Genomic DNA, 17,125 nt, shown 5'->3' with positions numbered 1-17,125 from the left:
CCACACATACAATGTTCTCGTCGAAGACATCAAGATGATCAGTGACGCATTACGAGTTTTGCAAACAAGCAACCCAAAGTACGTACTCTCCCTATAAAATGTTGATGATCGTCCTAATGCCCAGCAGTGCAGTGGAAAGGTCCCTCGGCACTCTTCGCTCAACAGTTGAACAATTGTTATTTGACGAGAAACGGAAACAACGAGAACCGCGCGCCGCCTTCATGATGATTATTTCGAAACTGCAGGGCTTTTTGGATGATCTTTGGAAGGAAATGTACGGGAACAGAGGGAAGGTATCAGCTCCTTTCTGGGAATGGTTCGAGAAGTGGATGGCGATGATGAGAGCATGGGATAATTCGCAATCAGAGGCTGCAGTCCAGAATACTGCTACGTGTCTGCGATCCATCTTATCATAACAAAGGCGATGTAGGAAGTACCATGCTTATGCGTCCCAGATTCCATCCACGATCCCTGTAGTAAAACTCCAGATTAACGTCCGCCAGCGAGATATCGCAAACGACTATCACAGTCATTCAGGTGCATCCTATCATGAGATTGAGCGTATTCGGTCGATTTAATCAAACGCACGACTTCCGATACAACGTTCTGATAAGATCACCCATGATTCAAAGTGCACTGGGCATGATACCTGTGAGCACTTGGGGAAATCGATATTCAAGATTTTTGGTATCGGGTACTCGGTTTGACTATGTATTAATCACTAGGATCCCAATTTGCATTACTTTTTACATCACCGCTTGCAGCACTAGTATACAGTCAACGGTACTCGGGTCGTTGACCTCAGTCTTTTCCCACTAAGACTGAGTCTCTCGTTTGTCATTCGCAGTCGCCTCCATTCGTTGCTCACATTGTGACCGTGTCATACACTGGCATTGAACAACCCAAATTCTGGTCATCCGAGGAAGGACGCATAATAGATGCGTGCAGTAAGTCCCATCACACCTAACTTCAAGGTCTAGAAAATTTACGACATCACTTCGGACCCAGCAAACAGCCTTGCATCCCGTATCTGCAAAAAGCTTGTGCGGGAAATATTACTTGTCTGGGAGTACATTATGTTCTCTGAGGGTTTGACCCTGTCGAATATGACGGCTGGCTCTCGCTGACTTGTGAAGGGACATTCTTAAAAATATCCATGGCTCTGCGTCCTTCGGTTGTGTTACTGGCACCTTCGAGGGGCTCTCCGTAAGGCATCGTGATCCAGAGGATAAGGATAGCGCTGTAATCCTGAGCTTTTGGGCTCTTCTCAAGTCGACGCTAGACGACGACTCAGGCTGCGAAAAGTTCAAGAAGACGATTCGGACGATGGCATGCATGAGATTAATGCCCTCGAAGTTCAGGACGATAATGGTCATCCGTTCGTAAAGTTCGTTTATGAAGCGGGTTGCTCGGGTTGCCCCCCCCTGTATTTGGTCTATATTGGGAAAAAGCAGGTGGACGAGGGTCGTCGCGAAGGCTTGAGTGGCACAGAAAGGAGTAGGCTGGGCATGGACATGAAGCTGGCTGTCCAATCTCAACCCAGTGGTTCATCCATCGCAGGCGCAATAAAACGCACGTTACGCAAAGCCGAAGGTCACGATGAGGACGGGGAGGGGCCTGACGGAAAACAAAAACCTTCGGTTAAGCTGAAGCTCGAACATGCTTAACCATCTCGACGCCCCTTCGGCTGCAAATATCTATAACATCGATGCACAGCGTAGTACCTGTGTTGATCTGGTTGAGGATAAAGACGACAAACAAAGGGAAGTTATCTCCGGCTTTTTGGGAATGGTTCGAGAAGCAGCGGATGACGATGATGTGAGCATAGTATCATAGGGATAATTCCCAATCCAAGGCTGCGGCAGACGTGTCTGCGATGGATCCTATCACAACGAAGGCAATGTAGGTGGAATCATGCCTACTATGTATCCTAGATTCCATCTAAGATCCCTGTGATGAAACTTGCTAGATTGAGGCCAGCGAGTATCATCTACGGTAACGAATATCACAGTCATTCAGGTGTATGAGTCCGCTAGAAGACTGAAGGTATATTCTGTCGATTTAATCAGGCGTTTTCGATACCATGATAATGTCCGAGTCCTGGCAAGATCACCGGCATGATTCAAAGATATAGCACTGTATAGTAAAAATTTAAACGAGCGTCGATGTTTGACACCAAGCAGCTGGCTGATCCACATAGATCTGCGAACCAACAAGACGGTCAGTGGTAACGTGACTGTTCAAGTGATATTTCTGGTTGGACAGCGGCGCTGCACGTACTAGTGAGCTACAAGCTTTTCCGACTGTCTCTGCTCCTGAAAGCGTTAGACGACAACAACAGTTCCTCAAGGTGCACAGACATGATACGTGTAAGCACTTGGGGAGTCCAAGATTTTTGGTATTGGATGTTTCGACGTAAGTCTTGCTAAGTTGAGTTCCTATAGGAGATCCGACGCACACGTACAATTGCATATTCGGCCACTTTTACATCACCGCTTGCAACAGCGCTGCTATATAGTAAACGGTACTCGCGTCGTTCGACCTTAGTCTTTTTTCACTAAGCTGAAGTGAGATACTTACACTCGTTGCTTTACTCGATCTTTACTGACTCCTATTACCTAGTCTCTCGTTCTCGTTTGCCCTTCGCAGTCACCTTCGTGCGTTGCTCACATTACGACCATGAACGGCCACTGGGATATTGACATTGAACGACCCAAATTCTGGTCATCCAAAGAAGGACGCGTATATGATGGTGCGGTGAGTCTCATCACAACCAACTTCAACGTCTAGAAAATTTATGACATCACTTCAAATCTACATAGCAAACAGCCTTGCATCCCATATCTGCCAAGACCCTTCTCGGCAAATATTACTTTGTCTGGGAAGGCGATCAGCTCTACGAGGAGTTGAACCCCGACAAATATGACGGCTGGCTCACGCTGACTTGTGAAGGGGACTCTAAGCTGGGCGCTCTTGATAACATCCATGGCTCTGGGTCCTTCGGCTGTATTTTTGGCCACTTCAAGGGGCTCTCCATAAGGCACCATATCACAAAGGACAAGAATAGCGTTGAAATTCCGAACTCTTGGGCTCTTCTCAAGTCAACGCTATACGAAGACTTCGACGAAGAATCGGATGCCGACGATTCGGATACTGGCATGCATGAAATTACTGCCCTCGAAGTTCAGGACGATAATGGTCATCCGTTCATAGAGTTCGTTTATGAAGCGGGTTGGTCAGGTTGCTGCCCCCAATACTTGACCTATATCGGGAAAATGCAAGTGGACGAGGGTCGTCGCGAAGGGTTGAGTGAGGCAGAAAGGAGTAGGCTGGGCATGAACATTGAAACTAAGGAAGTGGAGAGGACGATGAAGGAGAAAGATATTCTCGTCCAATCTCAACCCAGTGGTTCATCCATCGCAGGTGCAATGAAACGCAAAGTCGAAGAGCAGGAGGACGGAGAGGAGCCTGACGGGAAACAAAGACCTTCGGTTAAGCCAAAGCTCGAACATGCTTGACCATCTCGACGCTCATTTGCCGTACGCTTGGAACATGTCAATATAGCTGACTACCAGTAATAATACATCGACGTTTGTAATGGGGTTTTGTTTCTTGGATTTGATATGATTCGTGTATGCAATCACCTGCGTTCGGATTCACATTCCATACACAGTGGAGTACCTTCGTTGATCCGATTGAGGATAAGACGACCAAAAGACGACAGTTGGTGAGGGTTGACAATATTCGTGGCGAACACAGCTGAACCGAGTCAGGGAATATGCGTACTTCCATTCCTCAGACAAAAACAGGGCGAAGCAACATTCAAGATTCAAATCCACCAAAATCTTTGAAAGGGACCCCAGGTCACCACGAGATGTGCGCTCACTTCACTCAACCCCGGACAAGTCTTTCCATTTCCCCCGGATTTGTGACCTGAACACACCAGCGTCAAAAATCATCAAACAGAACAAAAAACGAACGTACCTTCCAACCGTGAATAGCAGCCGCTCTTGTATATCCCTGCAACGCTTCCTCTGGATAATACGGTCTTTAAAAAGTCAGAACTCGGATGCCCCTGTCTATCAGACGAGAAAACATACTGATCCCAATTGTGGGCTAGTCGCGCAGGTTTGGGGTCGGTGCTCGAGATGGCGAGCCTGATTTGTAGGAGCACGGATGCGATGCTATGAAAGTGTCAGAACAAGGTGAATGACATTTCGCGAGATACGGACTTATAACTTGGAAGCCATCCTGAATACACATCAGTACATGCTATCAAGACCGAAGTGAGACTCGCAACTCACCAGCTGAAGTTAGAAGATCCATGCAGATAGAACCCCCTACATGTATCAATCAACCACTGTGCAACAATACATCTTTAGCCATATACTCACCAGCAGTGACATGACCCCCTCCGCCCTAAATACCAAAGTCAGCTACACCTAGCATTTGAATCATTTCACCTCATACCTGCATGAAAGGAAGAAACCGAGGCATCACCAGTCTAAAGAACGGAGGAGAATGAGGGAACATGGGTGGGAAGCGTATCTCGAACACAAGAGAATTCACACCCCTTATAAAAGACGAATGATCCATCAGCATAAATTAAATCATAAGTAAACGCACAGCTGAAACTCACTTTGACTTCATATCCTTCGCAATAGGCAGAGCAGGATCAAACGAATACATCTCCACGACCCACTGGAACAAGTTCTCTCCGTTGAACTCTGGTGGCATGTACCATCCCAAGGTAGCAAGTGCGTCCGCGCCCGCCTGTTCTTTCATCACTGCTCTGAATTCTTTCTGCAATGCCATCGTCGCTACCGGGGTCGAATCCGAAGGCGGAGGTAACAGAAGATCCATGTTCTTCTCCACCCATTTCGCGTCGTGTACCCAATCCTGCTGTGGCTTCTTTCCATTGGCGGGCGGTGCGGTGGTCTGCGACTTCGCTACCTCTAGTTCATCGGGTGCGTTAAACACAGCTATGTCGTCCTCGTCGAGGTCAGGTGGGACGTATGCATTCTGGCACAGTACGAGAAGTTTCTCGAGTTTGTAAGAAGGCTGTGGGATCTCGACCTGGGTACCTGAGAGGAAGGGACGCCGACTTGGATCGTGTTTTATAAAAGGAACATTTGGAACCTTTCGCTTTGTGGACGCGATGGGGGAGGAGATGGTATGAAATCCATATTGATTAGAGAAGTGGTCCTTGGTTTCGAAGGTGTTGACTAGCAAGTATCGACTACAAGCAATACTGTCAGCTCTTTACGATGAAGCTGAAGTATCATGCTTACCACATAATCCAGTCAGTTTGCTTGACCACGTAATACGGGTCGTGTGAGGTAAACTTTGTCGGGAGATTAATAATCTCGGCGAGAGCGACGCAGGCCGAAGGGATGATCGCACTATTATTCCAATGTTGTGAGCTGCCCGGGGAATAGCCGCCCATCGAAGTCGAGCCGTCCTTGGCGAAGTAGACACCTGAACGGAATAAAATGAGTATTCACGGTTATGAAATCAGTCTACTTGCCATCTCCATATGCCCGGCCGTGTGCAATTGTCTTATACCACAGTCCGTGGCGTATGATCTGTCAAACGTTTCAGTGATATAGTTTGAAGATTCCTCAAGTGGCTTACCGAATGCCAGTTCTGGAGAGGGGACCCGTGGAAAGCCTATTACAGTTGCATCAAAAACTTTTCAACTGACGAAGGTACCAAGAGACATACAAAGAGAGTGGGGTACTTCTTTGCATTGGAATCCCCATGTGTTTCTTGCTCCAAGGCATGTTTAAACTTCGCCTCTTTATCAGGGGCGCCGACCATGAAGCGGAACTGTCGCCACTGGGGGCCTATACCGTCACCGATTAGACAGATGAACGGGAAGAGAGCGAGCTGTGCATACCTATGTTCTGCACTTGATCCTCCTCTTCAGTTAACTCTTGCAGATGTGCTGTGCAGGAGGCAACACACCTAGTGGGGATGAATTGAATAATTTGTATCAATGACTCACACGCATGCAACGTACCAGCGCAAGATGGACCATGCGGCAGGCAAGATATTAGGGGTCCATGTCTTTCAACTTCGGCTTGCTTGGTTCCTACAGTAACTTTCTTCTCAAGGTATTTCTTGATGTCCGGAATCTGCATCGATGTGAGTACTAGCGCCAACTACAATAAGAGATATTCGAACCGGCGGCAGTGTGTCGATGAGTTGTGTGATTGTCTTGCGCATTTCGCCGATATTCAAGGTGTCGAAGTCACGCATAGGCTTTCCAGGGACGGGGTCGGGAACCTTCAATGCTAAGCCACGCGGAAGAGGATCATCAAGATTTTTTTCTGCAGCAGCAACATAAGCGAGAGAGACCAGTAGGTCTACCATCTCAGTATTCTTGCAGATATCATACTGGAAGGGTCGATAAGTAGATGCTAATGAGATATGGAGCGAATGTCACTAACCTCTAGAGAGGGCCCAAAGTTGAGGCTATAATACTGGTACGCACACAAATCAGAATTGCAAACATAAGGTTTTAGTGCCTCGAAGCCGGTATCGAGTTTCTTGTGACAGACGACACAATAACGACTGCATAGCTGTTGATAAAAAATAAATTAGCGCAAGTCATGATGACCATCTCAATACTGACCGCGAGTCGACGTAGAAGGTACGCAAATGAAGTCTCGAGCAAGTTGATGTGATCATCTTGTTTTTCCAAGGGATCATGCGGCAAGTAGCGAGAGCCAGCTAGACGTTGCTCCTCCTCCTCAGCTTGACGAAGTTCCTAGCAATCAAACAAGGGTAAATAAATGATAGTTATATTGATATAAGACGCACCTCCTGCATTTCCTTCACAAGATCTGCAGGCGATCTCTGAAGTTTCCTGCGATCTCCAGTGGAGTTCTTCAGCCGCAGGCCCATCCAAGTTTGAACTGTATTCGAACCCGGAGGACTTGAAGGAAGTGCTCGTCAAGTAATGATTCAAGCGAGCTACTCAAGCTGAGCTTGTCAAAGGTGCCGTCATCCTGGGCGGATCCCGTTTCGGGTTCCTTGTCAACGTCGATGACGTCTTCGACCATGCCATCTTCGACACCTATCCTGCTGGTCCAACTGGAGGCCGTATTGGCGGAGAGAAGTAGTGACATGTTCCCTTGACGGTTTGTACTGTCGAGAAAGGCCAACGTAAAACTTCAACGAGGTGCAAGAATGGACCGCAGCAGAGGTGAGTGTCCCATCGCTCCGAAGAGGTGGATAGACACCCCAGAATCCAGAGATAACCTAGTACGAGATTTTGGCGAGGAAGTAGGAATTGGCTATCCCAAGACATTAGAACGTGAGCGGGAATTTTATCAGTCAACTCCACCACAGGCACAGATATCGTCAAGTAGAACTCGCTGCCACCGCTCCAAATGGCTCCTGGGGTATAACCGGCGGCATGTGCGCCTTCGAAGTCCCTATGACGATGTAAGTGTGATAGTTATCTAGTAGAAATTGGCACACCTGCGCAGGGCTGAGCGAGATATTTCTGGTCTAACAAACGCACTAAAGCTCTCATCTATGCTGATATCGTCATGTATATCGTCGCCGTCATCGTCACCAGAAATATTAAGCAAGAAATGCTTCGCTACTTCGTGTATCGTACTGGAATTGTGGTTCAGTACCCCGTCACAAATTTCCTTGACCTGCTCTCCATAACTCCCAGGTTCCGGAGAGTGACAGAAGAATGAGTGAGTGTTGGGGTACTCGGAAGTGTCTACATAATGATTAGCATTGATGAAACTGCCCTTCTTGTCGATGACCGACCGGAACACAGTAGATGCACCACTATCCTTGTCTGATCTCTAGAATCTACTAGATCAAACTCTACTGACCCTTCATCGTCACCTCCTCTAAAACCTAAGAATGATTAGTGGGGGCGATGGTCGGAGGCGCCACGGCGAACTTACTTTGTGCAGACCACATTCCCCTATCAAGGTCAGAGGGGCAGGTTGTGTGCAGCTCGCAAAGATCAGCATTGAATCTCTTACGACCTTTCAAAGGCTTTGTTTTGGGTACCATGGAAGGAGGTGATGAAGATGTCAAGGGAATCAAAGGAAGCGCTGCCGTGGCCGCCACCGGTACCGGCGGTATAGGGGTCTGTGCATCAGCTAGTTTTGAAATCTCGTGGGCACCATCCGCTAATACAGCTACTTGTTCATCATGTACGTCTTCAGCAGGTTTCACCTTGCTGCGCTTCTGGAACTTCTTGGAGTTTTGACTTGAGGAGGGTTCCGATTTACGTTTCTTGGTTGCATTCCGTGTGACGGGCATTGTACTCAGTGATGTGCATTCGCTCGGAGCTGGGCTCAATTCTAGCGAGACTATAAATTGATTTATGTAGTGTGGGCACGATGGAAATCGTCGAGTTGTGGTGGTCAAGTTGTCCTAAGTTTGACTCCTGTGGCCTTGCCATTTATAGCAACATCGATATTTTTCGCTTGAAGCGTCCAGTTCAGCACGGTGTGCTACCCGACTCGAGTCGCTCGACTGAAGCAGAAACCATGCGCCAGCTTTTACCACCATCCCAGTCCCCAAAGTTCAACCACCCCTGAGCTCCGACGGAACGGCATTTGCGCGTCGCCAGTGGCGTCGAACGTGGTCAATCATGGAAGCACAGACTAAACGACGGGCTGTAAGACTATCTTCAGCGGCTCAAATTATGTCTACTGATTACTGTCTTCGGCAAGTCCATTAATTGTGTCGCACAGCGAGCTTCCTATACTGATTACAGCGTTGAACAGGTGCTGCTTTTGACCGCTCTTCCTCTCTTTTGGCATCCAAACGACGCTACAATGCGTGCGACAGTTACTTTGGTGCCTTAAGGAGAGCTGTTCACTCTCTGGAGTTATGCTATCAGGAATCCCCTACCATGTCTCCGACTTCTCCTGTTCCAAACATCGATTTCCCGTATCCTTACTAGTATACACGCATCGGCATGTCGTCGATACATTATTTTACGTGAGTCTACCATAGATATCACCCCGCTCTTCCTCGCCAATGGCGAGAGGATTTGCATCATGTTCGTTCGTAACTACTCGAAGGACGCACATGAACCGTGTGCTTCCAAAGCCTTTGCGTCGGAAGGGCTTCCAAGTTCTAGCAGGCGGATGGTACATGGTCGTTATGGAACTGATTGGGGACGATTACTGCTGTGACTTCCCTCCTCTACACACATTGCCGCCTTAGCAACTTCCCTGCTCCCTATACATATTATGACCACATCAAGACAGACATCTCTTGGCCTCACAGCGAAGGCTACGTCTATGGAGATATTCGCAACGCGGGTATTATGATCAAGCAGGATGGGGGCTTAGGATTCAAGCTAATAGATTTCAACTGGTCGGGGAAACGAGACTATTCGATATTCGATGAATATATATCGAGGAGGATGCCTTTGGAGACCTGAAGGTGCTGATGATGGATAGTTGATCACGACTGAGCACAATATGGAGATGTTGGATGATATGCGCAAAGTGTAGGAACTGCAACTCATTGAACCCAATGAAGACTGCAATATTGACTAGGGAAACGCACGGGTACGGGTAACACCGCGGTTCTATGCTGACGGGTTTGGAGGGTACGGGTACGGTGTAGGATAGTCATACCCTTGAGCACACCGCGACCCTTTACCACGGGTTGGCGGTGTTTGGACGGGTATGACCTACCAAATTGGGAACTTTGACAGCCTCTGAACGCCGTGCTATGATTCTCCATAGCGCCTTTCTCTGAGAGCTCGAGGATCACAACTAAATGCTATACTGTTTTCTATCATGTCTTTTGCGCCCCATGAATCATTCTGTTACACAATTTATCGAGCTGACACTTTGCTACAGAGAAGCTCAATTTACTACCATAAAGCCAAGGCAAAAACTCGAGAACAGTACTAAGTCCACCCACTTCGAGTCGTCTCTTCATGAAAATCAGATTGAAGCTCCCAAAGAAGGCATCTGATGCCTCGTCTACCAAGTCACACTCATCATCTAAGTCTATCTCATCGTTCATCTCCGAGAAGGCCAAGTCACTTAAAAACGCTGTCACGAAGGGTACTAAGGCTCTGGCCCGCCCCTTGAAGAAGGTCAAGCAGTCATTTGCATCCCAGCCTGCTCAATCGAAATCCACAGACACCATCGATCTCACACGATCGAATACCAATTCCCCAACCAGTGACGACAATGACACAACAGCAAGTACATCCGATCCTGATCCTGATCCTGCTGCAGATCTCGGTGTGTTTTTTTTCCATCGATTTTGCAAATATCTAATTAGACGATTATACAAAGGCTCTCAGGAAGACCTGGCGGTCACCTATCTATAACTTCTTTTCAGCCGATGTTACGGTCCAATACCACAATGGCCGCTTTGTTGGACTCCGAAGGATCCAAATGATGAGTAGAGCTGTCCGAAGGATCCGAGATGTCAGTGCGAGCGCAATAAAAGGAGTGATGGACGAACGACACGTTGACGTCGGTTCGTACCAGTCATATATTCCGTTTCTCGATCGATTTATTTTTCGTTTCCATCCTATGTACTATAAAGATACGAGCTAGCCCATACGAGCATCTCAGTTCTGACTACAGACTGAGATGTGAGTACCCGTTATTTTACAGACGCGATACAATCAGTTAACGAGTTTCTAGTATTGCTTTAACTAGGTACAAGACTTGTAATAAAGAGTTCTGACTACAGACTGAGATTATTGCTTTAACTAGTGTCCCTCCCGTCCGCTCGTACCTGTAACTCACTACAGGTTATGAGCCCTGCCATGGCCACAGATATCTCGCTCCCTGGTACCACCTCATCCCTATTCAACGTCCCCAAGCTTGCCGAAGATGGCTCGAATTGGATCACCTATAAGGAGCGAACGTTGACGGCAATCGGTGCTCGAGGTTTGATGTGTTATGTCGATGGTCGTGCAGATAAACCTAAGGTCTTCGTCGCTGACCCTACGACGGGTCTAGTAAAGAAGCCCGAGCCCCTTCAGTGAATTCACCCGTCTCAGACGGGCAGCCGGGCGTGACAATGTACCAATAGAGACGGGCCACCCGGTGCCGGCCCATGGCAATAATTGTACCGTGTTAGACGAGTGGGCCGAGGGGGTGGAGTGTCCAAGGCAAATGGATGGGCCAGGTGTATATAGTATAGATGGTAGTATAGCAATGTACTATATAGGAAATTATGAATAGTAGTAGTGAATCCAGTGTGTGATAGATGAGTGGGCCGGAGGAATGGAGTGCAATATAGACGAGTGGGCCGGGGAACTGGGGTGTGATGGAGATGAGTGGGCCGGTAAATGAGGTGCAATGGAGATGAGTGGGCCAGTACATAAGGTGCAATGAAGATGAGGGGGCCGGAGAATAGGGTGCAATTGAGACGAATGGGCTGGTATAGCAGGTGCAATGGAGACGGGTGGGCCGGTATAGCAGGTGCAATGGAGATGGGTGGGCCAGTAAATAAGGTGCAATTAAGACGAGTGGGCCGGTATAGCAGGTGCAATGGAGACGGGTGGGCCGGTATAGCAGGTGCAATGGAGACGGGTGGGCCGGTAAAGGAGGTGCAATGAGGACGAGTCGGCCAGTGTTATTGGGTGCAATGAAGACGAGTCGGCTGGTGATATGGGGTGCAATGAAGACGAGCTGGCCGGTGATATGAGGTGCAATGAAGATGAGTGGGCCGGTGATATGGGGTGCAATGAAGACGGGTGGGCCGGCATTATAGGGCGCAATGGAGATGGGTGGGCCGGTGATATAGGGTGCAATGAAGACGAGTGGGCCGGTGATATGGGGTGCAATGAAGATGGGTGGGCCGGCATGATAGGGTGCAATGGAGACAGGTGGGCCGGTATTATGGGGTGCAACAACGACCGGTATTTATGTAACCGGTTGCTTGTGGTAACATAGCACTCAATCCGGCGATTCCACCGGTGGTCTGATCATGTAAAATGGTTAAGATTTGACAAAGTTATGAGCCCTACAAGGGAAAGCCATAAATTTAGAGGATATTATGATATATTGTATCTAGACCATTGCAACCGGTATTTTTTGACCGGTATTTACATGACCGGTTGCTTGTGGTAACATAGCACTCAATCCGGTGATTCCACCGGTGGCCTGACCATGTAAAATGGTTAAGATTTGACAAAGTTATGAGTCTTACAACAAGAGAAAGTGACAATTTCAGAGGATATATCATGTCTAGACCATTGTGTCCGGTATTTATGTGACCGGTTGTTTATAGTAAAACATAGCACTCAATCTGGTGATTCCACTGGTGGTCTGACCATGTAAAATGGTTAAGATTTGACAAAGTTATGAGCCCTACAAGAGAAAGCCATAAATTTAGAGGATATTATGATGTATTGTATCTAGACCATTGCAACCGGTATTTTTTGACCGGTATTTACGTGACCAGTTGCTTGTGGTAATGTAGCACTCAATCCGGTGATTCCACCGGTGGTCTGACCATGTAAAATGGTTAAGATTTGACAAAGTTATGAGCCTTACAACAAGAGAAAGTGACAATTTCAGAGGATATATATCATGTCTAGACCATTGTGACCGGTATTTATGTGACCGGTTGTTTCTAGTAACAGTACTCAATCCGATGATTTCACCGGTGGTCTGATCATGTAAAATGGTTAATATTTGACAAAGTTATGAGTGCTACAAGAAAAAGTCACAAGTTCACTGGCAGAGGATATATGATATCTAGACCATTGTGACCGGGATTTTTCAACCGGAAGTTATGTGACCGGTTGCTTGTGGTAACATAGCACTCAATCCGGTGATTCCACCGGTGGTCTGATCATGTAAAATGGTCAAGATTTGACAAAGTTATGAGTGCTACAAGAAAAAGTCACAAAGTCAGAGGATATATGATATCTAGACCATTGTGACCGGGATTTTTCAACCGGAAGTTATGTGACCGGTTGCTTGTGGTAACATAGCACTCAATCCGGCGATTTTACCGGTGGTCTGATCATGTAAAATGGTCAAGATTTGACAAAGTCATGAGCCCTACAAGAGAAAGTCATGAATTTAGAGGATATATGATATCTACAGTATTGTGACCGGGATTTTTCAACCGGTAGTTATGTGACCAGTTGCTTGTGGTAGCATAGCACTCAATCCGGTGATTCCACCAGTGGTCTGACCATGTAAAATGGTTGATATTTGACAATGTTAGGAGCCTTACAAGAGAAAGTCACAAAGTCAGAGCATATGTGATATCTAGACCATTGTGACCGGTATTTTTTGACCAGTAGTTATGTGACCGGTTGCTTGTGGTAACATAGCACTCAATCCGGTGATTCCACCGGTGGTCTGACCATGCAAAATCATCAAGATCTGACAAACTTATGAGCCTTACAAGATAAAGCCACAGATTTAGAGGATGTTATATCTAGACCATTGTGACCGGTATTTTTGTGAACAGTTGCTTGCAGTAATATAGTTGTTACCACAAGCAACCGGTCACATAACTACTGGTCAAAAAATACCGGTTGCAATGGTCTAGATACAATACATCATAATATCCTCTAAATTTATGGCTTTCTCTTGTAGGGCTCATAACTTTGTCAAATATCAACCATTTTACATGGTCAGACCACTGGTGGAATCACCGGATTGAGTGCTATGCTACCACAAGCAACTGGTCACATAACTACCGGTTGAAAAATCCCGGTCACAATACTGTAGATATCATATATCCTCTAAATTCATGACTTTCTCTTGTAGGGCTCATGACTTTGTCAAATCTTGACCATTTTACATGATCAGACCACCGGTAAAATCGCCGGATTGAGTGCTATGTTACCACAAGCAACCGGTCACATAACTTCCGGTTGAAAAATCCCGGTCACAATGGTCTAGATATCATATATCCTCTGCCAGTGAACTTGTGACTTTTTCTTGTAGCACTCATAACTTTGTCAAATATTAACCATTTTACATGATCAGACCACCGGTGAAATCACCGGATTGAGTACTGTTACTAGAAACAACCGGTCACATAAATACCGGTCACAATGGTCTAGACATGATATATATCCTCTGAAATTGTCACTTTCTCTTGTTGTAAGGCTCATAACTTTGTCAAATCTTAACCATTTTACATGGTCAGACCACCGGTGGAATCACCGGATTGAGTGCTACATTACCACAAGCAACTGGTCACGTAAATACCGGTCAAAAAATACCGGTTGCAATGGTCTAGATACAATACATCATAATATCCTCTAAATTTATGGCTTTCTCTTGTAGGGCTCATAACTTTGTCAAATCTTAACCATTTTACATGGTCAGACCACCAGTGGAATCACCAGATTGAGTGCTATGTTTTACTATAAACAACCGGTCACATAAATACCGGACACAATGGTCTAGACATGATATATCCTCTGAAATTGTCACTTTCTCTTGTTGTAAGACTCATAACTTTGTCAAATCTTAACCATTTTACATGGTCAGGCCACCGGTGGAATCACCGGACTGAGTGCTATGTCACCACAAGCAACTGGTCACATAACTACCGGTTGAAAAATCCCGGTCACAATGGTCTAGATATGATATATCCTCTGACTTTGTGACTTTCTCTTGTAAGGCTCCTAACTTTGTCAAATCTTAACTATGTTACATGGTCAGACCACTGGTGGAATCGCCGGATTGAGTGCTATGTTACCACAAGCAACCGGTCATGTAAATACCGGTCAAAAAATACCGGTTGCAATGGTCTAGATACAATATATCATAATATCCTCTAAATTTATGGCTTTCCCTTGTAGGGCTCATAACTTTGTCAAATCTTAACCATTTTACATGATCAGACCACCGGTGGAATCGCCGGATTGAGTGCTATGTTACCACAAGCAACCGGTTACATAAATACCGGTCGTTGTTGCACCCCATAATACCGGCCCACCTGTCTCCATTGCACCATATCATGCCGGCCCACCCATCTTCATTGCACCCCATATCACCGGCCCACTCGTCTTCATTGCACCCTATATCACCGGCCCACCCATCTCCATTGCGCCCTATAATGCCGGCCCACCCGTCTTCATTGCACCCCATATCACCGGCCCACTCATCTTCATTGCACCCCATATCACCGGCCAGCTCGTCTTCATTGCACCCCATATCACCGGCCGACTCGTCTTCATTGCACCCAATAACACTGGCCGACTCGTCCTCATTGCACCTCCTTTACCGGCCCACCCGTCTCCATTGCACCTGCTATACCGGCCCACCCGTCTCCATTGCACCCCAGTTCCCCGGCCCATTCGTCTATATTGCACTCCATTCCTCCGGCCCACTCATCTATCACACACTGGATTCACTACTACTATTCATAATTTCCTATATAGTACATTGCTATACTACCATCTATACTATATACATCCGGCCCATCCATTTGCCTTGGACACTCCACCCCCTCAGCCCACTCGTCTAACACGGTACAATTATTGCCATGGGCCGGCACCGGGTGGCCCGTCTCTATCGGCACATTGTCACACCCGGCTGCCCGTCTGAGACAGGTATATGTTACTGCATTATGTGGAAGCCCGACGGTACGAGCCCCACTCAGACGGACTTGGATGACCTAGATAAAAGAATCGATGAGTTCTATCAAAAGGATTCGCTGGTCAAGCAGCAAATTTTTAGCACAATAACAGATCGTCTGCTGCTTTCCGTTCAGAAGCTCGATACAGCCTCACTGATCTGGGCAGAGATCTGTCAGATTCATGAAGGTAAAACGGAGCTAGTACAGATTGACCTACATCGTCATCTGCAGGAGACGAGGTGCGATGAAGCTGGGGATGTTAAAGCCCACTTCACCGAACTCTTGAGGTTGAGAGAGTCACTTGCTGGCATGGGCGCAGCGCTCGATGATCGAGACTTCCACGCCATCGTACAAGGCTCCCTTCCCGAGTCGTATCGCCCCCTCCTATCATCAGTAAACACTGCCGCAAAAATAATGAAGAAGCCCCTCACCCCCAACGAGCTCATCAGCATCATTACGGAGGAATATGAGCATCGCCAGCTCACAGACCGTCGCCCGGCAAAGAAGGGAGGCAATGCCGCGCTGGCAGCCAAGGGCGGTCAATCTACGAAGTCCCGCACCTCAGGCGCAGCAAATGGAGCGAACGCAGACGTTACCTGCTTCAACTGTGATCGAAAAGGCCACTATAAGGCAGACTGCTGGAGACCGGGTGGTGGAAAGGAAGGTCAAGGTCCGCAACAGAAATGAGGCAAAGGCGGATGTACCCAGAAGCAGAACGCTAATGCGGCTGCAGAACCAGACACCCAGGACCAGTATGCCTTTATAACGTCAGACTTGGCTGGCATAGCGAAAGGGTTGAAGGTACCTGTTGATTGCCGTGGAGCCATCATGGACTCCGGCGCTACCTCACATTTCTGTCCTGATCGATCGAAATTCACCAACTTCGTTGATATAGTCCCCCAGGATGTTCACATTGCAGACGGTTCCACGCTCAGTGCGATTGGTTGCGGAGACATGAGCATAGACTTACCTCTGGGCGATAAATGGATGAACGTTACCTTGAAGAACACCCTATATGCTCCTACCATGGCGTTTACACTCATATCCACCAACCACATAGCTGCTGCAGGCCTGGCCGTACTCTTTGAGGGCCACATGTGCAAAATTCTATCACAAGGCCCCAAGCGCAAGGTAATCGCCGAAATTCCCCAGGTAGAAGGCCTTTATAGTGTTGCTGCTTGTAAGCACCATGCGCACGCGGCAAGGACGAAACTCACAGTCTCTCAACTTCACCGCGTTCTTGGCCATATTTCCCAGACGGCTGTGCAACAGTTAGTCAAGAAGGGACTCATCGAAGGACTGGAGCTCGACCCTACCTCGTCACCCGAGTTCTGCAATGTATGCGTGAAGGCGAAGTCAAGCAAACACCTGTTCCCGAGCAAAGCAAAGAATAGAGCGCTCAGCTACGCGGAGCTTGTGCATACGGATCTCTGGGGCCCAGCCCAGACCACCAGTCTAGGTGGGACGAGCTACTATATCAGTTTTATGGATGACTTTTCCTGTGAAATGAGGGTTCGTTTCCTTAAAGCGAAGAGTGAGG

General features: G+C 47.4%; 3 protein-coding genes across 3 annotated transcripts; 2 read left to right on the top strand and 1 right to left on the bottom strand.

Annotated features, from left to right (window-relative positions):
• The first annotated feature begins 2,282 nt into the window (after positions 1 to 2,282).
• On the top strand, positions 2,283 to 3,659 carry EDB91DRAFT_1146152 (uncharacterized protein). The gene is made up of 4 exons (XM_041319221.1): positions 2,283 to 2,369; positions 2,445 to 2,567; positions 2,623 to 2,757; positions 2,823 to 3,659. Exons 3-4 carry the CDS (start codon positions 2,680 to 2,682, stop codon positions 3,516 to 3,518), a joined length of 774 nt encoding a protein of 257 aa, XP_041174993.1. The 5' UTR covers positions 2,283 to 2,369; positions 2,445 to 2,567; positions 2,623 to 2,679; the 3' UTR covers positions 3,519 to 3,659.
• Positions 3,660 to 8,404, bottom strand: EDB91DRAFT_1146148 (uncharacterized protein). Its single transcript, XM_041319220.1, has 19 exons — positions 7,935 to 8,404; positions 7,792 to 7,884; positions 7,489 to 7,741; positions 7,248 to 7,442; positions 7,080 to 7,225; positions 6,933 to 7,057; positions 6,638 to 6,772; positions 6,453 to 6,584; positions 6,187 to 6,399; positions 5,900 to 6,137; positions 5,725 to 5,846; positions 5,635 to 5,670; positions 5,528 to 5,585; positions 5,292 to 5,478; positions 4,640 to 5,239; positions 4,471 to 4,573; positions 4,359 to 4,360; positions 3,985 to 4,184; positions 3,660 to 3,933 (listed from the first exon to the last, which is right to left on the bottom strand). Exons 1-19 carry the CDS (start codon positions 8,296 to 8,298, stop codon positions 3,830 to 3,832), a joined length of 3,306 nt encoding a protein of 1,101 aa, XP_041174992.1. The 5' UTR covers positions 8,299 to 8,404; the 3' UTR covers positions 3,660 to 3,829.
• An 843-nt stretch (positions 8,405 to 9,247) lies between these two features.
• EDB91DRAFT_1056655 (uncharacterized protein) lies at positions 9,248 to 9,433 on the top strand (the record flags this gene model as incomplete). Its single annotated transcript, XM_041314026.1, has 1 exon — positions 9,248 to 9,433. A coding segment is annotated over one exon (186 nt), but the record flags the coding sequence as incomplete, so codon positions are not given.
• Positions 9,434 to 17,125: the final 7,692 nt, after the last annotated feature.

This window comes from Suillus paluster (assembly GCF_016628075.1).
Source record: "Suillus paluster strain FC165 chromosome Unknown EDB91scaffold_46, whole genome shotgun sequence".
Classification (NCBI taxonomy): Eukaryota; Fungi; Basidiomycota; class Agaricomycetes; order Boletales; family Suillaceae; genus Suillus; species Suillus paluster.
Note: the sequence above shows the minus strand (reverse complement) of the source record. Positions and strands in the feature narration are given on the sequence as shown.